Source organism: Diabrotica undecimpunctata, chromosome 6 (genome assembly GCF_040954645.1).
Source record: "Diabrotica undecimpunctata isolate CICGRU chromosome 6, icDiaUnde3, whole genome shotgun sequence".
NCBI classification, from domain to species: domain Eukaryota; kingdom Metazoa; phylum Arthropoda; class Insecta; order Coleoptera; family Chrysomelidae; genus Diabrotica; species Diabrotica undecimpunctata.
Window position 1 is genome coordinate 123,424,222 of NC_092808.1, and position 25,576 is coordinate 123,449,797.

The 25,576-nt window shown below is 32.6% G+C and overlaps 1 protein-coding gene and 1 pseudogene across 1 annotated transcript; both read left to right on the forward strand.

The window, feature by feature from the left end:
• Positions 1 to 1,405: 1,405 nt before the first annotated feature.
• LOC140442807 (sorbitol dehydrogenase-like) lies at positions 1,406 to 24,739 on the forward strand. The gene is made up of 3 exons (XM_072533780.1): positions 1,406 to 1,904; positions 17,528 to 17,941; positions 24,411 to 24,739. Exons 1-3 carry the CDS (start codon positions 1,511 to 1,513, stop codon positions 24,674 to 24,676), a joined length of 1,074 nt encoding a protein of 357 aa, XP_072389881.1. The 5' UTR covers positions 1,406 to 1,510; the 3' UTR covers positions 24,677 to 24,739.
• On the forward strand, positions 3,862 to 5,546 carry LOC140443203 (uncharacterized; annotated as a pseudogene).
• Positions 24,740 to 25,576: the final 837 nt, after the last annotated feature.

Consider the following 25,576-nt stretch of genomic DNA (forward strand, 5'->3'; position numbering starts at 1 on the left):
GGGTAGGAGATATTATGGGAACTGACGTATATTTGTCTTCTGAAACTCAAAATATGATTATATTCGGGAAAAGTGGAACTGATTTTTAGAAAAGTGACAGGAGAGACCATATTAAGTCCAATACTTTGTAGATAATCAACTACCAGACTGTGTGGTATTGTTGGACATACGTTTGAAAAAACAATACATTCCGCTGGTGAAACTAGTCTTCTTGCTTGTACAATATTGTTCTGGATTTCTATTTGTCTATGGTTTTGCATAAATTCGTCCACGATTTGTTTGTTTTCAAGGTACATGCAAATCCGATTATTGGATAGTCGGGAGAAAAATATATTATTTTTGGGATAAATTAAGGGTACCCAAAGGAATTAAGTAATCTTGCAGTCGCGTATTTTTTAAAGCGCTGAAGACATTTATTGCTTGATGTTTTGAGGGAAATTGTGTAGAAGCTTCTGATGAATAGGTTTTATTAGTATTTATCTGTAATTGCGATACATGTGGTGTGTTAGAGAGACTCTGAATATTAGGTTCCATTTTTGATTTTAACACGGGACATGTGTTTAAAAATGTTACGGACCTGACTGGTAATCAAACAGGTAATAAAACTGGAATAATGTCTCTTGAGTCGTATCTTATTGATAATAATTGTTAAATTACAAATTAACTAAAAACTGGTTGATCACGTTATATTAATGAAAACTAATATGATGTGTTCACTTACTGGTGTTTCATGTAATTGTCACTTAACTATTTATAAATAAACTGTTATAATTACCTACTGCATAAAATTTGCAAATTTGTTGAGATCAAAATAAACACACCTTTCGGTGGCTCATTGAGGGCCGAACTATCACGGACACCCAGTGCTAGTTTAAAATTCATATTATAACAAAATTTTCGTCTTAACAAAATTGTGCTAAATACTCTCCACAAGTATTATCTATGGCCAACTCATTTTCATCTATTACATCATGTATTTTACTGTTTTCTACTTTGGCAATAAAATTTCATATTAAACCTGTAATTTCTGATATTTCTTTAGAGGTCTAGGCTGTCATAATATCGAAATTAAACAACTCAATACCATTGTCTGCAGTACCGCAAGTCGGAGTGTAAACTTTAATAACGTTAAATGCGAACGGTTGCGCGTTTAATTCAGTTTATTATGACATTCCGTAGAGGTTTGGTAAAGTTTAATTAGTAGTCGATTTTGATTCAGTTTGTAACATTTAGTTCTGCCACTAATCATGAAGGTTTGTATTTTTTAAATTAAATAAAACACTACACGCCAAGTGCTAAATAATAAAGAATTACTTACCGAACCAATCAATACAACAATAAATTTAAATAAATAAACAGCAACCACCAAAAAATATAAATAGACAGACTACTTTTTTAGTAGCTATTGACATAAATTAACTATCATGTCAAAATAATTTTATATTTTTTTATATAACGTCAAAATTTTACGTAAAAAATCTTTAATCTTTAAAATAATCTCATTTTAATAATGGCACAGGACAACCTAACAGCGATTTTAGTAAGAAAAAATGAAATTACACTTGAACAAAGACCAATTCCTGTACCAGGACCAGGGCAAGTTCTTCTTCAAATGGAAGTTGTCGGAATATGTGGATCAGATGTTCATTATTGGCTCGACGCAAGGTGCGGACCTTTTATCCTAGAGGCACCTATGGTAATGGGCCACGAAGCATCTGGAACTGTGGTCAAATGTGGACCAGATGTAAAAAGCTTAGAACCTGGTGATAGAGTTGCCATTGAACCAGGAGTACCGTGCCGAAAGTGTGAATTTTGTAAAACAGGAAGATATCACATTTGTCCAGATATAAAATTCTGCGCCACGCCACCAATTGATGGAAACTTAGCTCGGTTTTACGTAACAGGTATTACAATTATTGATCTTCAGCTCTAGTTATGTAGTTATAGTTGTATTCTGAACCTATTTAGATATATATATATATATATATATATATATATATATATATATATATATATATATATATCGTCGGTGTCAACACGTAAAGGCGTATCTCAAAATTTGACGAAATTGAGTTAGGACCGTATTTGATATCATAACTATAGGTCCCATGATGTGAAGAAGTGGCGTAACTAAATCTTATACCGTTCACATTAAAACCTAATGCTTTTACTGAGGCGTATCTTAAAAAGTTAAAAAAAAAATTTAAACGTATGGGAGCATCTTAAGATACGCCTTAAAACTATAATTTTTTAACCGATTTTGGGGCGTATATTAACATACGCCCTATCGTATTTACTTCATGAAAAGGTAAATATGTTTATACAGGCGGATCTTTGCAGGTCTATGCTTGTATAATTTTGCTATTGGCCGTTTAAAACCGAAAGAAAAGAACAGTTCACCGTATGTACTTATCCAGAGCGGTTGTTCGTGTAACTTAATATGTTTGTTTTGTGTTCCAAAAAAATCTAAGTAAACATTGGTAAGTACGTGGTTCTTTTATTTAATAAATGACTTTCGTATATTAGGTATTATGAATGAATATTATAACGAGTATTTTTACTTGTTGTTTAGCTGAATAATTGTAGTCCTAGTATTTTAAGTTGATTTGTGACTATTAGAAAGAGAAGGTTTGTTAAAAATAAAAACATCTTACACATTGTAAGTTGCTAAAAATAAAGAATACTAAAAACTAGATAAAATCTAAATAACTATCTAAATAACATTTAAAACTATCGTATTCAAAACAAAATTGATTGATTAATAGACGTATTTTAATTATAGGTACACTATGATGGAAGTTTTGGTGCAATGGAGGGATCGCTCAATATGTTTGGTATGTACAAATAAACTAGAGGTGGTAAACAAGGACGATACTTTTAAAAACGGTACACGTGTTAAAATGCTACATAATGAAAGGTGGTATTTTGGAATCATCCTTGATATGAAAGGATATTGTGGTGGCAGTTCGAGTGAAGAAAATGAACCTTTGACAAACACCGAGATTGGATCGGAATCAGATAATACAGATAATAGTGAAAAAAATAATAAAAAATCAAGTGACCATTTAAACAACGGCGATCCCTACTCGGATATAGACTTAAGCGATACAAACGATCCCACTTATACTCAGTGCTGTGAAGTACCAAAATGCAAAGGAGAAGTGTTCAGTTCCTGTTTCCGTTGTCAAATCTTTCTCTGCTGGAATCATTTCATGGAGGATTTGCCTACTTGTGATAAGCATCGCAACCAAGATTCCAGTGATGATTCGTTTGTGTCAAAAAGGAGATATCGCAAAAAAAAGAAGATCGACAATCGAAAGCCCGAAGATTACAACGTAGAAGGTGCATCAAATTAATATGAAAGGGAAGTCTTGACGAGAACAAATAAAAAGAGAGTTGCTCAAGTTTTACGACGAAGTGGTGCTCAATATGTTTCAGTAGACACCAAAAAGACTGTTAGCGGACGTAAACTAGGTTCATCCTGTAACAGTGAGTGGTGTAAAAAGGGCGGTAGGAATTGCAGTAAGTTTAGTAAAGAAGTTAGGCAATCAATATTTGATAACTTCTATAAATTGGCTAATGTACAACTCCAACGCGAATATATTGCGCGGCACGTTAAACAAGTTAAAAAAAAATTTGCACAACTTCAAATCTCAAATCTGGGCGTGAGAACACTAACTTATTTTTTCTTCCTTTGGATGGAAACACTGTCCAGGTGTGTCGTTCATTTTTTATGAATACGTTAAATGTATGTGAAAAAGCCATTCGTACTGTACTAACTAAAATGGATAGTACTGGCTTTATAGAAAAAGACAATCGTGGTGGTAGATGTGCTAACGTCGTTCTAAAGGACGAAGCTAAAAGAAAACTAATCGAAAATCATATTAATCGTTTTCCGCGAGTAGAGTCGCATTATTGTCGCAAAGATAGCACTCGGGAATATCTTCATAGTGACTTAACTTTAAAAAGGATGTATGCAATGTTTATTAATGAATCGGGTTTCGATGAAGACAAACCGTCTTTTACGACATATCGCGCAGTTTTTAAGGCTAAGAATCTATCTTTCCATAGGCCCAAAAAAGATTTATGTAGTTTATGCAAAACGTATCACGAAAGTTCTAAAGAAAAAAAAGTAGAAATGCAAACGACTTACGATGAACATACAAAGTCGAAAAATGCTATACGAGAGTATAAAAGCCTTTGTAAAATTTCAGCTGAAAGTGATCCTGAAAAAACGTGTGCTTATGTTTTGACCTACAACAAGTAATACACTTACCTATATCGAACGAAAATGCGATTTTTTACAAAAGAAGACTTGCTTGTTATAATTTAACATTTTATAACTTGGCCTCTCGCGACTGTCATTGCTTTATGTGGAACGAATGCGATAGTGGACGAGGGAGCTGTGAAATATCTACAGCCTTATTTAAAATCCTTTTAAAATATGACGAAAAAAAAGTTAAGATAGTTAATTTATTTGCAGATGGCTGTGGAGGACAAAACCGCAATACCATCGTAGTAGCGGCTCTTTTGTTTATCGTTTCTAAGTCAAATCACATTGGCGAAATTAGCCTGTGCTTTTTTACTGCAAACCACGGCCAAAATGAAGGAGACTCTGCTCATAGTGCCATTTCGTATGCCATTAAAAAAGCGGGCGAATTGTTTATTCCGTCCCAGTTAACACCTGTTATTCGTCTTGCAAGACTTGCTAAGCCCTATGAGGTACATACCTTTAGTTTTGGGGACTTTTGGGATTTTAAAACTTTAGGCGAAAATCTTCGAATAAGGTCATTGCGAATAGATGATCAAGGTAATGGCTTTAAATGGACAGAGGTAACAGAGTTCAAAGTTACTAAAAACGATTTACAAAAAAAAAAATCGGTTGCCTGTAAAGTCGGTTTTACGGGCGAAGATTTTATGTGACAACGTCTTTTTCTCGGTAGAATATTTATTGATAAGAATATTATTAAATTGCACAATAGGAACAAGGAATTGAATGAAAATAAGAATTGCACAAATTTTAACTATAGAAATATATTTTGTTTACTAAAACATTGTACATGTAAACTTAAACTTAACTAATTTCTATTTGAGTGATTTTGTTGAGGATAGGACGATGATAGGAGAAATAGCATCGCACCAGCGGACCGATCATGTTTGAGTGGGAGAGAGACGCAAGGCATTCGCCGGTCCGGCGGGCCTTTCTCTCGTTCGGTGACTCATCGTAACAGACGTGAGCGGGCGTTACACTTTTTCATGAGTGACTCCGAGCCACAACCTAATTTAAGACGGTGTCACATCAAAATTTTCTTTAAAACAAGTCACCTAGAAGAAAATTATCGATCAGTCACTCTAAAGCGACAAAATACTCCTTTCCTAACTAAACCACTAAATAAATTAAACACAGAGCCCCGACCTATATCGATGGCAAAATATAAAGATTTGAACACTCTCTGTACCGGTAACACACCAGTGATACGGTTACCAGAACATATTAATTTTTATAAATCTCTGCCTCATACAGCGGAATGAAAATTTAAAACTATTTTTTTTTAAACATGTTTTTGTTTTTAAGACTAAACCCTTTAGCTTCGTCCTTTTAGTTTTAGTCAAGTGTTTAATAATGGTTATTTTGATACAGTTTTTGTTAAATATAAATTTTAGTTTTCTTATTATTGATACTCTTTTTTGTGAATTATAATGTTTTTTTTTTGGAATGTATTTTCAACTATGTTTCCTTTACAATAATAAATTAATTTTTTATTGTTGTTCAGTCATTTTAAATCCTATTCAATAAAATATATTAGCAGTTTTTTTCATTTCTAAAACAGTTTTTAGTAAAAAACATCCAAATCGACTGGTTGTTTGCGGAAGGCGTATCTTAAGAACCCACATCAAAGCTATTGTTGCTAGCTCTACAAAAGGGCGTATCTCAAACTAACCCCAAAAATAATAATAACAATAATAATTTAGTCAATATTTAAATGATAGAGTACTATTTCTTAGTCATTGTTCTTTACTATCACAAAGAAAGAACTTTATATTCAGTCCAGTTTTTCTGAAATGGAAGCAAATAGAAGTCGGAGATCCGTTTTTTCGCTCTAGTGAAAAGTTGCAAAAATCGAGATACGCCTTTACGGATTTTCATCGACGATATATATATATATAAATAAGGATCACTCGAAGAGTGGTGGGTTTTTCGGTAAAAAGGTGGAGAAAAAAGACATAGAAGTTGGCTAATTCATCTATTTATTTGAAGACGTTTCGCTCTCTAATCAGAAAGCGTCATCAGTTCATCTAAAAACCGTTTTTCTGTCATTTTAATTCACAATATAACTAATAGATGGCGCCATACTATGACTAACAAGGAAGCTATGATAAACAAAATAAATGTATTGTCTTGTACAGTATTGATAGATTGACATAATGACATAGCTGTAAGTATTTATAGAATTAAACTATTCTCCTTCTTCTTTGGGTTCCTATTCGTTTCGAATATTGGCGATCATTATGGCTATAATTATTTTATTGATGCTTTAAATAGATTAGTTGTTCTTGTGGAGAACCATTTCCTCAGGGTTTTTAACCATGATATTCTTCTTCTCCCAATTCCTCGCTTCCGAATACTTTGCCTTCGGAGGATTATTTTCAGTAATCTGTATTTAGTGCCGTTTCTCATAATGTGTCCGAGATATTCTAATATCACCTCTCTTTCTTTCCCCATTCTCCGTAGTAAAGTCTCGTTGGTTATCTTGTTCGTCCAAGATATCCTTAGGATTCTTCTCTATAGCCACATCTCGAAGGCTTCAAGTTTTTTCTCCATCGCTTCAGTAAGTGTCCAGGATTCAACTCCACAGTATAATATCGAGAAGATATAACATCGTAGCAGCCTTACTTTTATCTCCAGATTAAGGTTGTGGCTTTTAAGGAGTTTGACCATGTTGTTGAATGCACTCCTAGCATTCTCTATTCTACTATTCTACATTTTACTTCTTGTGAGTGATCCCATTGTTCGTTTACTATTGTTCCAAAATAGGTTAACTGTTTTACTCGGTCCACTGGTGTATTCTTGATAAGTAGTTGGACGTCTCTAATTTTATTTTTGCTGATAACTATAAATTTAGTTTTTGATATGTTTACTTGTAGTTCAAATCTTTCACTTACTTCATTTACTTTGTTTATTAGTTGCTGTAAACTGTTTAAACTGTCTGCAAAGATAACAGTGTCATCTGCATAGTGGATATTGTTTAGGCGTTCTCCATTTAAAAGAATTCCATGTTCGCAATTTTCCAAGACTTTACTAAATATTTTCTCTAAATATAGGTGGAATAATATAGGTGAAAGTATACATCCTTGTCTAACGCTAGAGACCGACCGAATGTGATTTTTTTGGCCGAAGCCGAAGCCGATGCCGAAGTTCGGCCTGTAGGATACGTTCGGCCGAAGCCGAAGCCGAAGGTGACTAAAAATATACCTATTATATGTTAAAAATTTAAATAATGTGCATTATATTTTTATTACCTGATAGTGATAAACAAAAATATGAAATTACGAGATAAAAAACATTTATACATTATTTGGTAATAGAAGCGATAATAAAAATAAATAACATTAAAACACATTCATAGTCAATGGTCGATGTTTTGCCATTTAGGTATCTAGTCAAAACACCAGTAATCGTGAGTTTTAACAAATACAATAAAATTATTATTATCAGAATTTTACTACGTGAGAAATATTCAAATGATGATCTTTGAGACATCTTGGCCTATTGTTAATATTTATATCCTACCTACTACCTGACCTGAAAGTTTGTAAAACGTTTTAGTTAAGGGTATAAAATAGGGTGTAAATATTATTTAAATTATCAAAGACTCGCCGAAGCATATTGTTCAGAGATTATTTTATTTCTATAGTATACTATAGCCGGTTCACAATTTGTTGATAGCTCACTACAAGTTTAACCCTAATTAGAAAACTGAAATACAGAGAGGATAGGTAATACGATATAATAGTAAAAACCAACCTAAAACTGACGGTTTAAGACGTTTTCGACTAACCCACCTTATATCTGAAGGAATACAATACCTTATAATCCTATTACGGGGGTATTTTGAATGGTTAGAGATGAACGACCAGTGTCGTAGAGTATATGATTGAAACATTTATTTGAACTAAATAAATATATTTTTTAAATTGTACTTATGTAAATTGTATTTTTTAATAAAACTTATTTATTTTATTCAAAAATAAAAAGTTTCTTGCCATTTGTAAAAGATACATTTATTTAATTAAGGAAAAAGGCGCCAAATGTCGCCTGGCAAAATTTCCAATATGTTTTAAATGTATCCATTATTTTCGAATCCGGAGAAAACTAATAAATATTTTTGAAAAATTTAAACGCAGAATGAAAGATTACATTATTACTCAGGGCAGAAAGTCCCTGAAAACTTCTACAATGTTTATTTTAATGTTATGTAACAGAGGTGAAAATAAAAGAAAAAATATAGTATAACTTTTAATTGAAAATATTGCATGCAAAAGAAACTTTTTATTTATTCTAAAAAATATTTCATTCTGCCTTTAAATTTTTTAAAAATTCTTTTTAGTTTTCTCAGGATTTGAAAAAAAATGGATACATTTAAAACACATTGAACATTTTGACAGCCTACATTTTGCGCCTTTCCCCTTTAATACCTTACGATTACAACTACTATTAGTTACCTTATATAATTACGATTAGAAAACTATTCAAATTCAAAATAAATAAGATCAACTTCGGAATCCGAGTCGTCTTGAGAGTTAATAATTAGGTTAATAATCTCTACGGTCGCATCAATTATGTTATCAAGATCCCACATTTTTTGTTCTTCTTCTATTACATGTCTTACTGCATCTTTCCAGTTTTGTTTTGTAATATGTTATAAAGACTCGTATAACAATTCACGTACAGCTTGTATTTTATATGACGTATTTTTTCTAGCCACATAACTTTTCATTTGTGCCCAAATGAGTTCAATTGGATTTATTTCGCAGTGGTAGGGTGGAAGTCTAAAGACTGTGATGTTTCGCCTTTCCGCCATTTTGTCAACTACGTATTTCTTGAACTTAGATTTGTGTTGTCGGGCAATTTTTAAAAGTTCTGCTTTTACCATTCCATCTTCGTAATGCAGATACTTATTCCGCAGCCAGTCAAGAATATCCTGTTTCTTCCACGCATTCGTTAGAAGTCTTTCTACTAGTCGTGAATGATAAGGTGCATTATCTAATACTATAATTGAATTTGGTGGTAGGTGTTCAATCATTTGCTCAAAATACTCTTCGAAAACGTCAGCTGTCATCTCCTCGTGATAGTCTTTTGTGCTTTTGGAATGAAATTCCAACAAACCATGCTTAACAAATCCTTTTTCACTGCCAATGTGAGAAATTATTAATCTACTGCCTTTACCAGAAGGTGGGGAGATACCAGTAGACCAACCTTCCATAAAGGCTTGCCTGGAGCTTAATATATTTTTATCTGACCAAATTTTTTTTAAAGTATGACCTGAGTTTACCCACGTTTCATCCTGGTAGAAGATGGGCCTTTCTTCAGCCCGGAATTTTCGTATGAATCTTAGATAATTTCTTCTCCAACATTATCTTCTCCTCCCGGTCAATCAAAAGTGATTTTCATTCTGATTTCTCCCACCGGAAATTTAATAACTTGCCATAATTTAGTTCGTCCGATATGAGGCAAATCCGGGTCGTCTCTAACTTCTTGTAAAATTTTGTTTAGGTTTGGTATTTCTTTTTTGAAAAAAAATCCATGAATTTTCCTTCGAATACCATTTTTGGCAAATTCATCAATTTCAATAGGCTTTTTCCCTCTCTTTAAGTGTTCGTTTGTGTTTGGGTTAGCTATACCGTGTTTTTTTCTTTCTGATAGGGACCTATATAAAGTTGACTCTCCTACGCCAGTCATGTTGGCACAACTTTCGACTATGTTGCGAACAGTGTTTGTGGGATTCTGAGAAACCAGAGCATGGTGAACATTCAGGACAATAGTCTTCTCTCTTGGTGAATAGACAGACTTACTGACTGTACGCAACAGTACCGGTGTAAAACTTGATGATGAAGCCATCACAAACAATCCAACAAAACGAGCACGAGCGAAAGGTACGTATATGTTCGTAGGTATATGGAATAAAAAATCACTCACGCACTGCATATAATTCGCAAAAGAAATATTCGAGACGCTAATTACTGCCGTAGACGCGGAAACACCGACGAGCCGTAAATTACATGCGATCAAAAACGTACTAAACAAAAAAGTTGTTTTCGTTCGTAATAACTTTACCCTTTCAAGTTAAGTTTCGAATATAATTATATTATTAAAAATCTGGGGAATTCCATCTTAATTATCTTGCAACGAATAGTACCTTCGGATATGAATTTCAGGTTTTCTAGTAAAGTGATTAAACGCGAAGATTAGTATTGAAATATCCAAAGAGATAAGGTATTCTTATTTACAAAATTGTTAATGGTTAAATTCTTATTTTTATTAATATAATATAATAACCAACATTAGTCGTGAAAGTTTTAATTGTTTTTTTGCTAAATATATTTAGCAAAATTTAGCATTTATTAAAATATTATCAATATTATATATAACAGTATTAAAACATTATATTATTATTTAATGAATAAACACCTTAGGAACGCCTATGATTTACGACCGTTTTATGAGTTTGAGGCATATTTCGTGCTCTCAACAATTTGTGAACGAAGAATAGTATAGTATACTGATAAAGCATTTTATTATTCCACCTTCGGCGAAACCTTCGGCTTTGTTTTGGCCGAAGCTGAATTTTGGCCGAAGGTTTAAATATTGGCCGAAGGTGGCCGAAGCCAATGTCGAAGCCTATTAATCGGTCGGTCTCTATCTAACGCCTCGCAGAATCTGGATCTCTTCCGTCGGTTTATCTGCAAGATTTGTTCTTATTGTGGCTGATTGGTTCCAATATAAATTTTGTATTATACGCCGGTCTTTATTATCTATTTGGACTTTTATTTGAACATCCATCATTTTTCGGTGTTGAACTGTGTCAAATGCGTTTTGGTAGTCCACATAGCAGGTGTAGATATTGCAAGTCATATCTCTGCATCTTTGGAATAATACCTGTAGACTAAACAGTGCATCTCTCGTACCTACGCCATTCAGAAATCCAAACTGTGTGTCTTGTATTCTCTCTTCGCATAGCTTGTATATTCTGCGATCTATAACTTTAATCCTGCTTTACCTTTCGAGTCAACTATGCAAATGTACTGTTCGGGTCAATATGACCAAACTATAGTTTACGGTCCTTAATCGAAATGAAATAAGCTAATGGTGCTAAACAAAACTTTATTAACAAAAAATTGTAGTTAATTAAACAAAAATTATGTTGCTAATGAAAATTAAAACTTATTAACAAGTTAGCTTTTTGTTTTTGTCGTCGTAATTATTGTAAATTTAGTGGATCCTTTGCTTTATTGGAGGAGTACCGTCTAGTCAGTGTTAGTTGTCAAAATACCAACTCTGTCTACCTCGTTTGCTTATCGCTCCGAACCGGTCTTAACAATGGGCCAAGTCAGATAAATTTAATAATTTTTACGACCGCACTAATTGAGGTCAACCATTTTCTGCTAAACAAACTTTACATAATATATATGTATATTTAAAAAATGTAAACATCATTAAGTTCTTAGTGTCAATCATCGAGCAAAAAGACAAAAGAGGGAATGTAAAGGTAGTGGGGGCAAAAATATTGTTAGACAGGAAATGCCATCTTGAGAGGCCACATTAAACAAGGAAAGAGAGACTCTTTCCTTGTTTAATGTAAGAGAGACTCTTTCCTTGTTTAAGAAATCAAATTTAGTTGGGTTATGTTATTGCTGATGTTATTGTTTGTCCCAACTGTCACATGAAAGATTATTTGTATTTTCTATCGAAGTTTTTTTACAATTGTTTCACATTTTAGACTATTATTGTTATTATTTAATTAAAACTTTATTATGTTCTAGTGTTAAAAAAGTGTATTATGTATTAATATTATGTAATATTAATATTATGTAATATAACAAATAAATAGATAAATTAGAACCCCTACACCACTGTATAATTATTGTAAAGTGTCATGAAATTTAAATTTGGCGCATTCGCATTTCCGGATATGTCCGCCATCAGAGGCCACTTTTTTGGTCTCCTTTTCATAAAGATTAGATTCCCTCTTTTGTCTTTTTGCTCGATGGTGTCAATATAATAATATAATAATAACATTTTAAAATCGAAACACCTACAATATTATTCTATGTGTAACTTACTCTTAGTTAAGTTATATAGTTGATATTTTCTCCATCGTTAGGCGCATTCAACGGTATTAAAACATTCAAGTTAGATGAAATCGCGTTTGGTATTTGCCGTTTGCGTGTTGGTCATAAATTTTTCACCCCATTCAGTAAGTAGTGAAAAATTATTCAACTGTTTTATTTTTGTTTCTACTTGAATTTTAATTCCATTTCACACCCAAAAACGAGTGCATATTTCATAAGTTTAACTGACAAAATGGAGTGGGCTATATCTCATTTTCGTAAGTTGGCGGTTTTAAAAATTAAAATTAAAACTTTCCGTGACAATACAAAGGGAACAAACTAAATGAAAATAAATAATTATTTTTATTTATCCCATTTTTAATTACATTAAAATATTTTCCTATCTTTAGTCATTATAACTAGTGTATTTTTTACTTTTTTATACTATGGTATTTTATAGGTATATTAGTACCTATAAAATTACCTTACAATTAATAAAATATTGTTTTAAATTATAAGTTGGGCTATACAGTGATTAAAACGAAAAAGGAGCCTTTAACTTAATTTAATGTAAATTGTTTATTGCTTGCTTTTCCAGTCCAACTTTAGCCTAGTTCCGTTCAATATTTGTTTTGCCACTTCGTTAACATCGGTTACATGTAATATTTTGGTCACCTTGTATATCGATGGCTAAAAGGACAAATATTGTATGTCCAAAATTGATATTTTCAGCAATATCACTTTGAAAATTTGCGTTGACCGTGACAAACCGTACATCTTTTAAAAGTAATTAAATTACAGTTAAGTTCATGTTAAACCTTTTTTTATGTCATTATTCAGTTCTATTTCTATTGGGGTTAAATTTTAATCACATCAAACAAGTTAAAAGTAACCCTCTGTATGGACATACGATACATGTGAAGTAGAATATGGACATATAATAAGTATATCATTATTTTTATACTGCAATTATGAAAATATCAATAAATCAGGTTTAAAATAATACTAGTATAAAAATAATACAAATAAAAATTTTATTAACGGAGAAACATGCATAAATACAAACACAATTAAACCTTAGTCTGTTTCTTATTCAGAAGCACTTGGAACAATATCTTTAGCTTCTATAGATGTAGGTAATGTCCCTATAAAGTTTCTGTAGTCTTCTGGAATTACCTCATCGCGTAAGAGACACAGAAGGTCATTCTTTTTTGGAGTGGATATTGAAAAAAAACTGTTATACTGTTGTTCAAGATGTACATCATGGACATTTTTACACTGTTTGTATGTTCTCTTTGTGAAACGATTTGTCTTTGTGAAACGTAACCATTTAATTTGCAGCCATTTCACTTGATTTCCGTTAATGTTACAGGTAGTATTTACCATAATCTTAGACTCAAAACTCCTTAAAATTATAGAAATCAGAGTATGTAATACTGTTAAAAATGTAGGGACGACGTTTTACCCTTGATTGACATTTGTAGTAAAATAACCCATTCACGGAGGGAGTACGCTTTCTTATTTTTTCGAGTACGTTCTATGGTAGGCTGCATACAATCCACTTCTAAGTATGTATGTCCTGGTTCCAAACATTTAAGATCTATTATTTGAAGATTATCTATTTTAGCAACAGCGTACACCATCGCAGCAGTAACATACTTGTTGCGATTTTTTTATAAATGCGAATAACCATCTGCATTCAAAACGTCAAAAATTGTGAAATTGTAGACGGAAAGTTTACGTCTGTAGAATATTTGGCTACCACTAGCATAAGGCACATTTAGTATTGATTGTAAGTCAAATGTAATTACTCGAAATGTTTTACCTTTATTGTCGACGACTTTCTGTTTGTCAGCTGCTTTCATTTCAATTCCATTTATTTCTTTTGCTTTATGTGCCTTCCACTGATTTTGTAATTGTGTTTTATCTGTAGCACTATTATAAACGTTACTTGTTACACATTGATCTTTTTTCGGTTTATAAAATGACAATGATATTGATCTAAATACATTGTACTTAACAGGTTGTATATTATTTTTGGGGCAATACTCACTTGAGGAAACATCTCAAGAGGAGTCTTAATATGACGAACTTAATTACTTGAAAGCTAAGTGCAAAAGTAGCACAAAAATATTTTTGGCACGTTCATTAGAGCTAGTCAGTAAATAATAATAACGACTATGTTTTCTAGTTTTTTTTTCTCTCATTGCGATTTCTTTCGCTGTCAATGTTTTTCTCTTCGAATAAAGAGCAAATAAAAGTTTTTTGCTCTATTGAATGAGTAAGATTCCAATATTCTTGGCAAATGATTAATTTGTCTTTCTCGAGGTATAGTAATGCTACATTTAAACCTACAGTTGTTGCAATTAACAATACGTGGTGACTTAGCTTTTACTGTTACCCTTTTTCTGTTTACATATGCTTTCGCAGCCACTCGTATCAACTTATTAAGAATTATTAAATAAAATATTTTCATCAATATTTTCTGCCTCATAATTAAATTCGATTGTCATATTATGAAAAATACAACATACTCTTATAAAATGTATTATATCTGGTACAGCTCTTAATTTTACAAGGTTCAACTGCCGGAATTTCTGCATAAGTAGACCAAAACAGTGTTCAACTACATATCTATTTTTGCTTAGTTTTATATTGTAATTTAGTTTTCTTCTTGTTAAATTAGCTTTATCTTTAAAAGGAGTTAGGAGATTGAGCAAACATGGATAACCACTATTCCCTAAAATAAAATAATCTGCGCACTTTACAATTATAGTCTCAACTAACGGTGAAGTTCTGAAAACTCTGATGTCAAGTACTGATCCTGGATAACCGACAAATAGATCCCTTATTTTTCTTTGGTGGTCCAAACTACTAACAATTCTAGTAGGTTTTTAAGGTTGTAAGATATGTATTAGTATGTGATTACCTGAATAGAATAATATTGTTTTCTGTTTAAGTATGAGGCTGGATCATTTGTTGGTTTGTCTATTTTAATGTACCTCCCATCAATTACTCCATTAACACCTGGAAAATTGTTTTGTCTAAAGTTTCCCTCAATTTATATTTTCTCTTTTCCCGATGGCTATTTAATTACTTGACGGGCCATATTGCTTAGGAAATATGTTAACTTTCCAATTAATTTAAAAATAGTACTGATAGCAATTTCGAATATATCACTTACATCTCTGAAAGATGCAGTCTGGCAACCAAAGAACAATAAAAATATATTAATGTTTGTTTATATTCTCCAAGCTTTTCCTTTTCTCTTGCTTAATAATGAAAATATTGTGAATATCTGAATCGTTGTAACTTACCACCGTTTCCTCAAGATAATTCTTATTTTTAGGCCATATACCTTCATCTAGAATTTGTAACAACAAATATTCATCCGACGACATTTCTTCACGTATAATTACCGTTTTGGATATTTAGTCCAAAAATTTATTCGATAAAGAATAATCAATGTAAATACACCAAACGTTGGAATTCAACAATAACCAATAAATAATTAGTTCAATATAACTTAGTGAAAAATATACTCAGTGACATTAGAATTGTTACACCCAGAAGGAATAATTTTTTGAACTTAATTTTTTGGCAACATTTTGGTAGATTTACATCAAGAATGAAACGATAACGTTGTCAAGAATTTTTAGTAACAAGTAATAAAAAAAATTAATAATGTGTTTGGCGATCCTGTAGCTGAATACACTCCTGTATACGTCTAGGCATTGACAAAATGAGATGATCGATGTCTGCTTCTGACACCTCGTTCCAAGCAACTTGAACTTTATGTATTAACTGTGCCTGAGTCCGTGGAGGATGGTGCAAAGTGGACAGTCTCCTTCCCATCATATCTCATACATGTTCGATAGGATTTAAATCCGGAGCACGGGGTGGCCACGAAAAAACATTAACGCCAGCTTCTTGGAGAAAGTCCATAGTTTGACGAGCAATATGGGGACGCGCGTTGTCTTGCTGAAAAAGGACGTCTCGACGGACGTCGAGATAAGGCAGTAAAGTGATTTGTAAGAGGTCATCAACATAACGCGCAATGCTGCCGTTCTCTGCACCAATTCAAAAGTTGATGACAGTGGTCCGTAGTCAAAGGAAGCACCAGTCGTGGGTGGAATAAAACCAGTCCAAAGGCTCGAATGCGACGATATGGTGTACGCATACTAACAGGTCTACCTACTACTCCAAACCATTGGTCGGCAATTTGACGCGTAGTAGCAAAACGGTCTCGCAGAGCAAGTAATCTAAAGCGCCTATCTTGACTCTATGGTACGCCTCGGTTGACCAGTAGGTCTTCTTCGTGTTCCTCTACCTTCATTTGTCCACACACGATAGACACACATATCCGTCATTGCCGTACAATTAACGCGACGGCCTATTTCGCGATACGACAAACTCATATCTCTATACCCAATAATTCTGCCCCTGTCAAAATCGCTTACATGGTGGTAATTTTGATGTATTCGAACTCGAGGCATTTTCTTACACTGAATACAATTAGACTGAGGAATAATAACTAAAAATTTCCATACAAACCGGTTTTTACAAATCGATATCTTCACAAAAAAATTTAAAGGTAAAACTTTATTTTTACAAAAAGTAAAAAAGATAAAACATTGATATTGTCATCATAACATATTTTAAATGTTGTCATTCTGTTGCCAAAAAATTAAGTTCAAGAATTTATTCCTTCTAGGTGTAACACTTCTAATGTCATTGAGTATATTTACAATATATATTTATAGGTTAAGAATAAGAAACTAATGGCTATTTGAAATCTATTTCAAAACGGTCGACAAATTTGCAAAAACATCTGACCAAACAGTTGGAGTTTGAAATTAAACGAACACAATTATTATTTTACTGCGCAAACTTGTTCATTGTAAAACCGTTTCCAACTACTGCAGAAATAATCCTATATTATTTCTTATTTAGTTTATATTATATAAGTTCTTTAAACTTGTATAGATATTTTATAAATATTAGTATTTTCTAATATATATTCACTATTTTACTACGTAAATTGCCTGCTATGAATAAAAAGTATCACTAGGTATATTCTACATTGTTTTTTTTATGTCATAATGTTGGTGTAGGAATTTTGCTGGTCCTTATAAAATTAGCAAAATTCTTTTGTTTAGTAAACATTATATTTATAATTAAATTTTATATTTTCCAGACGAAGACTTTTGTTTTAAACTTCCATGTAATATGAGCCTTGAAGAAGGCACTTTAATGGAGCCGTTAGCTGTAGGCGTACACGCCTGTAAGCTTGGACGTGTTACAGTAGGTAGTGTATGCTTTATTCAGGGATCTGGACCAATTGGATTATGTTGCGTGGCAGCGACTAGGGCATATGGTGCACGAAAAATACTCATTACCGATGTCATGGATTACCGACTAGAACTAGCCAAGAAAATGGGTGCTACTTATACGTTAAATACGTCTGGAATGGAAGAAATGCAAATTGTGAATAAAGTTCGCGAAATATTAAAGGAAGAACCGCATGTGTCTATAGAATGTGCTGGTTCCGAAATGTGTGCCCGTTTATCTATGCATCTTACTAGAGCTGGTGGAGTATCTATTTTACTAGGTATGTAATTAAAATACTACTATTATTTCAAAAAATAATCCCGTCAATCTCATACTGCCAGAGGTGGCAACTTTTCCCGAACTTAAATCAAAGATTATTATGGGGGACAACAAGATTATTTTTCTTAGAGAGTTTGGTATACGCTTAGAATGAACTTATTATTGCATGAGATCTCACATTAGTTGTGATCCGTACGTTAGGATTAAGTATCTGTAAGATATATAATAATTAGAAATACATTATCGAAAATATTGACGATGAATTTTAAAAGCTTGGAAGCAATAGAACGTTTTCATTTATAAATCATCCATTTACCGGAAGATTTTAATTTATTTTTGTCGTTTAAATTATAAAAATGTTAAATTATTTTAGGATAACTACGCTATTAACGTACCACCTTTTAAATACTACTGTTTTCTTTGAAGCAGAAGTATTTGGAATATCATTTTTAAAAGACGTAATAGGATGAAAATGCCACTGAACCTCTAAAAATCATACGAACAAGCTGAATTTTGCTGAGAATGTCCATTTTGGCACTCCAAAATAGATACCAAAAGTTTGCCACTCCTACACGCAGGTTTTCCTTCAAAACCCCTCTCGTAAGAGGGAAAATGGAAAAAATCGATTTACCAAGAATCTGTACGTCGTAGAAAAAAATGTTTTAAATAAAAAATGTAACTGAGATAATTTTGAACAAAAATCTTAATTGCACAGTTATAGCACTTTTTGTGTAGAATAAACCGTTGTCTCAGAAACAACGCTTGAAGCGACCGACGATGTTGAATGGCAGTTATACGCGCTAAATCAATTTTAAATCAAATTTGGATCATTTCGACGGTAAAAAATTGATATCATTTGATCAGATTCGATATCGTATGGTCAAAGACCAAAATGCATTTTAAAGGAAAAGAGAACAGCTTTCGTATGCAACTTTTATATTTTGCAACAAATAAAGTCAGTTTTTTAAACTTGTTAAACTGTTTGTTCGGGCTGTTAGCCCGTTGTCTTCTAATTTAGTTAGCTTGACATTTCGCCAACACTAGGGGTTGGCATCTTCTGGAGATGTTACTGCTTCGCTTGTAAGCTAAAAGTGACGCCGCGTTGTACTACAGAGGCCGTATTTATATTTTCTACTCGCCTCCCCTCCATTGGTTTCGGCGTGAGGGGGCGTGTCGTCGTTTGTAGCTTTTCTTTTTTCGTGATTTGCGGGAAGGGTGTTTGTGGATTTTAATAATGGTATCCATGTTTTGTTAATTTTTAGTCCTTCTTCTATCCGATTAAAATTATTTGGATACTTTTATATTTCCACCGCTTCCCGATATAACCGTGGGTAGTACTGTGATGTTTTATCCAGCATCTGCGTTTCTTCAAAGAGTATCCGATGTTCTCCGCTTCCCAAAGCGTGTTTGGCAACGGCAGATTTGTCGATATGTCCTAAACTACAAAGGTTTTTATGTTCATTTATCCTTGTGTTTATGTGTCTTTTCGTGGTTCCCACATATACCATTCCACATGTGCATAGTATTCGGTATACTCCGGCCGTTGCTAACGGGTCACATTTGTCCTTCACCGATTTTAAACAGTCCTTGAATTTTTTTGTTGGTTTTAAAATGTCTTTGCATTGACTTTTTTAAGTATTTGCCCAATTCTTTCTGTTACCCCCGATATATAGGGCAAGAACGCTTTGCCTGTCCATGCTGTTTCTTCGTCCTTTCTTCTAGAAACGTCGTTAATCGCTTTATGTATTTCTCTTCTGGTATAACCATTAGAGGTGAGCGCTTTTTCAATATGAAATGTGACTCACAAATTCTCTTTGCACTCTCCGCCAGAGTTTTAATGATACCTTATTTTTGGCCTGGATGATAATTTGAGTTCCTGTTTAGGTATCTGTCCATGTGTGTAGGTTTTCGATACACTTTATGTTCTAAATAAACTTCCTTTCTGGCATCTTCTGCAGTAATATCTTCAGAAGATGCCAACTCTTAGTGTTGGTAAAACGTCGAGAACTAATCTCAGAAGACAACGGCCTAACAGTCCAAACAAACAGTTTAACAAGTCAGACAATGGCCGCGAAAGCCTAACGCATTTTATCAGTTTTTATAAAGGTTAAGCGAAAAAACGCTGCGCGATTTTTGCTGTTTTTTTGCGATTTTCATAAGATCAATAAAATGATCATCTGAATATCACTTACATTGACCAGTTACTATGGAATTTCCATTTCTAGAGCCTAGTTTTCGACACTTATAGCATAAAATTTTGGTTTCGAGTTTTGGCAACAAATAGAGGCATATGAAATCTGCCTAAAAAACGCTGAATTGAAACATACAACTTCAGCTACAAATTCCAGTCAATAACGTCTTCGTATAGGTATTTCCCGTGGCGTACGATCCTTTGTAATTTGAAAGTTTAAAATCGGTGTTTTTAAGACATATTGAGGGATTTACCTCATATCTGTTGCTAAAACTCAAAACTGAAATGTTGTGTTATAGATTTTTACAGATTAGGCTGAACGACTGGTCAATATAATTGATAAATTTTAATGATCTCATGAGAATGGTAAAAAATGGAATAAATCGCGCAACGTTTATACATTGACAGCAGACACATTTATCGAAACTGACCTCATTTGCAGCATAATTCAAAAATTACGTACAAAACACACTCTTCGCCTATACAACGCATTAAAATTTTTGTCGATAGTTTACTCTGATTCAAAGATATCGAGTTTTTATCGCCGAGTTAAAACAAATTTTATTTAAAATTGACTTCGTACTCGTAACTGACATTCAATATTGTCGGTCGCTTCAAGCGTTGTTTCGGAGAGAACGTTTCATTATATACAAAAAGTACCTACTACTAAATATGTTTGTTCAAAATTATCTCAGCTATATTTTTTATTTGAAATATTTTTTCTACGGCGTACACATTCGTGTTAAATCAATTTTCCACCTGCGAGGCGGTTTTTAGGGAGAAGCCGGGGGGTAGGAGTGGTAAAATTTTCTGCATATTTTTTGGGCTCTTAAAATTGATATTTTTAACAAAATTCAGCTTGTTCGTATGATTTTTGAAGGTCAAATCTCTGAGGACTGGACTAATAATGTTGTGTAGGTTGTATATTCACATATATAGACGTGTTGTCTCCTATGGATCTGATTTGATATATATGTCTTTTCCATATTCTTGTATCGTCTTACTGTTTAATATAGTGTACTGTCCCTGGTTTGCGTTTGATTCCACCAAATTCTCATTTATGAGTATGTATCTAATCAAGAGTTTCTACTCTCTCTCTTCTATGTAAATTTCTTACTTTCAGATGGTTTTGATTTTTTACTGGTATTTTGTAAAATAGTTTTAATACATTTAAGCGTGTTTGGATCTCTCTTTCAAACATCAGATTAAATGAGCTTATACCAGTTGTACTATGTGGAGTTCTTCTATAATTTATTAAGAATTTGTTGAGTTGTAACTCCCTTTCATTATTACTTCCTATCTGTGCTTGTTATGCTTGTTTGAATGTTTGTACTTAACCTCTCTGCCATTTCATTTCTAGCTGGATGATATCGTGCACTGAATTTGTGTCATATTCAATTTTGCTGTATAAATTATTTAAATTTATAAGTAGTAAAAGCCTGTGCCTTATCTGAAACTAAACAATTTGAAATTCCAAAATGTTATAAAAATTTGCCTTAGTAATTTTATGGTAGTTTGACTTATCAAATCTTCACAATGTGTATTTCGAGCCACCGTGTATAGGTATCAACTAAAATAAAATAGTACGAGTCCATCAAGGATCCTGCAAAATCTACATTAACTTTCCCAAAAGGTTCTAGGTGTCTTTCATGGGTTGCGTATTTTATTGCAGTCCATACAATTTTTGCATATATACATATCTTCTACGTCTTTAGAAATTCCTGGCCACCAGTAATATCCTCATGCAAGCATCTTCATCTTGACTATGCCAAAATGGGCAGTATGTAATTAATTACGTACTTTTTTTAATACTTTTTTACGTAGGTTAGTTGGAGTTGCTGCCATTTGTTTTCTTCGGAATCGTTGTAATCCACCTCAGAAGTAATATCAAGAGGATCATGATGTTTTATTGTATTTTTATACTTAATTGTGTAACTAAAACTTTGAAAAACAGGGCATAATGTTGCATTCAAGCGTTAATGTAGGTAAATTTGATGATGGAGAGAATATTTGAAGTAAGAGTTAGAGAGTATTTGACTATCAACGGACAGTAAATTCTCTAACAAATAGATAATAGTAAAAATTTTTAATACCAAAAATTATGGCATATGCTTTCTTTTTATTTGAGCAGATTTTTGTTGTATTTTGTAAGTGTTTGTAAAGCAAATTGAATTGGTCTCTCAGATCCATCCGGATATATGTGAGATAATACTTCTCAGACTGCTTCTTCTTCTTGTAGTTCCTTCTCCTACCGGAGGTTGGCTATCATCACAGCTATCCGTACCTTATTGGCGGCTGCTCTGAAAAGATCTACTGAGCTGCAACTATACCACTCGCTTAGGTTTCTCAGCCAGGAAATTCTTCGTCTTCCTATGGATCTTTTACCCTTGATTTTACCTTGCATTATGAGCCTTAATATCCTTTTGTAGCCTTCTTAACACTTCTGCGTTTATAGCTCGTTGGGTCCATGGTAGTTCTCAGACTGCATATGGACTTAAATCGGTTGCTAGTATTAAAGGTAAACTTAAGTAAAAATGTGCTTTAACTTTATTGGAGATCATCTCTCTTTTTACTGCTGTAAACGGATCATGATATTTTCTGTCCCATTTGAAAGACCCTCTCTCTTTAAGAAGATTGTAAATTGGATGTAAAGTCTAGCTCAAATTTTGTAATAACCGTCCGTAATTTATGAGTCCTACAAATATTCTAACTTCTGTCTTGCTTGAAGGAGCTTTTGCTCTCTTTATAGCTTTCATCTTTTTATTGGTTTTACGTATACCATTTTTGTCAATTTTATAGCCAGAGTACTTAATCTGATTTGCTAAAAATTGACATTTGTCACGATTGACTCCTAGAACTAATTTTAGTATTTGAAAATATAGCTCATTATCAGGTGTAATATCAGGCGGAAATCCGAAGTGGAAATTGAAACGTCAATAAACGTATTTTATCCTTTAACTGTGGCTTATTCCCATTTAAATAGTAATTAATTTAAAATGCCACAAAAAAAAGCTTCAGAACAATATTAGAGTTGACTATGCAAATATTTAAAATTTTTTGTATTTAACATTGACCTGTGTAAAACCAATAACATCTAATGACTTTTTGCAATATGTAAGTAACTAACTTTAAATTAGTAATTTGTAATTTCAAATTAAAGAATATTTTGAAACCGATAAAATTTAATAATGAGACAGCAGCTGCACCTGAATATCTCTGAAAGACTTAAACCAGAATTGTAAATTTTTTTCTTCTTTGTAAATTGTAAATTTGATTTCTGTAATTGAGCTGCATCTCTGGTTGATATTTCCATGCTAATGGTAACTTCCAATGCTTTCTCAATTGTAAGATCCTTGTATTCCAATAATCTGCTTTGAATATGTTGATTCCTCAGATGAAATACGAATTGATTCCTCAAAAATTTGTTTACCTAATCCCCAATAATCCCCATATATTCATGGGCACTTTTCCCTTCACGTTGTTTTTTTTTCTAAAAATCTGAAAATTTTCACTATTTCCAACGGTTCAGGATTATAAAATAATTTCATTATATTTACCAGTTCATTATCGAATTTGTCGTCTGGTTTTTACGGTGAATTCTGATCACAAAAAATATCATATGCCTCTGGACCTATGTAGTGTAAAATATTTGCAGCTTTTTTGTCTTCTGGTACTGCAAATACGTTGAATGTACTCTGAAGGCGCTGTAGCCATCGGTCAAATTTCTTATATGTATCGTAAGTTTCAATGCTTAATCCGGTGTGAATTGAATGGATTGTAGTCTCAGCCATCTTCTAACTGTAACTGTATATGTAAATTTGACAGAATTATGTATGTAGATTAAGATATTGGTTAAAATTTCATTGTCGATAGCGATTGAACCGTAAGGTATGTATACTGGCCTTAATAATAATGTATTTTTTTAAAGATTCGACTTGTTCTCGTCCCTAGACTGTTTTGTATGAAGTTGAAATGGCTTATTAAAACTATTGTGTATGTATTTGTAATTCTGTAATGCTATATTTTACAAGTTAAGAATGGATACAAAATAACTGACTGTAACAAATGTACCAAGTCGATTCCTTTGCCTACGTCAAAGCAGAATTTACCTGCACAGTAGAATTATTTGGACGTAAAAAAGAAAGAATTGCATGTTACATTCTAGAAAACAATTATTCGTTTTTTCAGTTCTTAACATGTTCACTATAATATACATATGAAGCTTTACTTGAAATATTTGGTAAAACTCTGGTAAAAATATTCATTTTTAATTTTTTAGGTATGGGTGGTCTTGAAATGACCTTGCCATTTGGAGCAGCTTTGGTAAAGGAAATATGTACGATTGGTTCATTTAGATACAACAACGACTATCCGGAAGCAATAGAGATGGTAAGATCCGGAAGAGCTCATGTGAGAGATCTGGTAACTCATCATTTTACCTTAGAAGAAACAAAAGAAGCTTTCGAAACTCACAGAGATAGAGTCGGAAATCCCATAAAAATAATGATTCATTGTAATCCAAATTGGAAGCGTGATCAAAAGTAAAATTAAAACTAAAATATTGTAAAAGAAATTTTTAAATAGTGCCAACATTTTAATAATATAAAATCTTAATTCGATGTGGTTTAATTTACCTCTATTAATTTTTATTTATTTCTTGAATTTATATATATATATATATATATATATATATATATATACTCACTTATGAATGGGAACTCTGGTTTTGAATACCTGAAGGAATGAAGTTCTGGTTGAGGAAATTTTGGTGTAGAAGTACCTAGCTGTAGGGGTGAACTTATTATTTAATTCTCCCTAAATACGACCAGACTGATGTCTTGGAGTAGATATTTACACATCCAAATGATTTTTCACTTAAGCCGTCATTGTTCGCGTATCAGAAAATGACGAGATTTTTCGCCTATGAGCTCTGCGCTAAGTCGCCATTTTCTTCTCATTTAATTATATTTCATTAGGATATTCAATAATTACCAAAACTTAGTCGGTTGCTGGTTTTTTAAAAATTGTTTTAGTTGTAAATAACATGAATGTATGTACTTTTTATTAATGAAATAATACATATAGAAAAAACTGTAAAACATAAAAGAAATGTACACACTTTATGCACTTTCATAGCATTTATTGTTGCATATTTGACATATTGTAATTATATGTTCACCACAAACAGGTTTTGAACAATCTGCATACCTGGGTTTTTCTATTTTTACTTTAAGGACAGTAAACGCATTTGACTTTATCTTTAGTTTCTGCATTTGCTACTGAAGTTTCTTTATCAGGAAGACCTGCTTAAGGATCTTATTTGAAGTCGTAATAGTATTGGCAATGTTGTTATTAATGCACGACTTATTAGGTGGGGTCTAATGAGATCTGTACTAATTTCTCTTAGATATTCGTTTTAATTTAGTATTAGTATTGCTAAAATAA

Excerpts from the sequence above, each read along its gene's own strand:
- LOC140442807 (XM_072533780.1), top strand. The coding sequence starts at position 1,511 with ATGGCACAGGACAACCTAACAGCGATTTTAGTAAGAAAAAATGAAATT. Across the intron at positions 1,905-17,527 it reads AGCTCGGTTTTACGTAACAG|ACGAAGACTTTTGTTTTAAA; the intron begins GTATTACAATTA and ends TATATTTTCCAG. Across the intron at positions 17,942-24,410 it reads TGGAGTATCTATTTTACTAG|GTATGGGTGGTCTTGAAATG; the intron begins GTATGTAATTAA and ends TTAATTTTTTAG.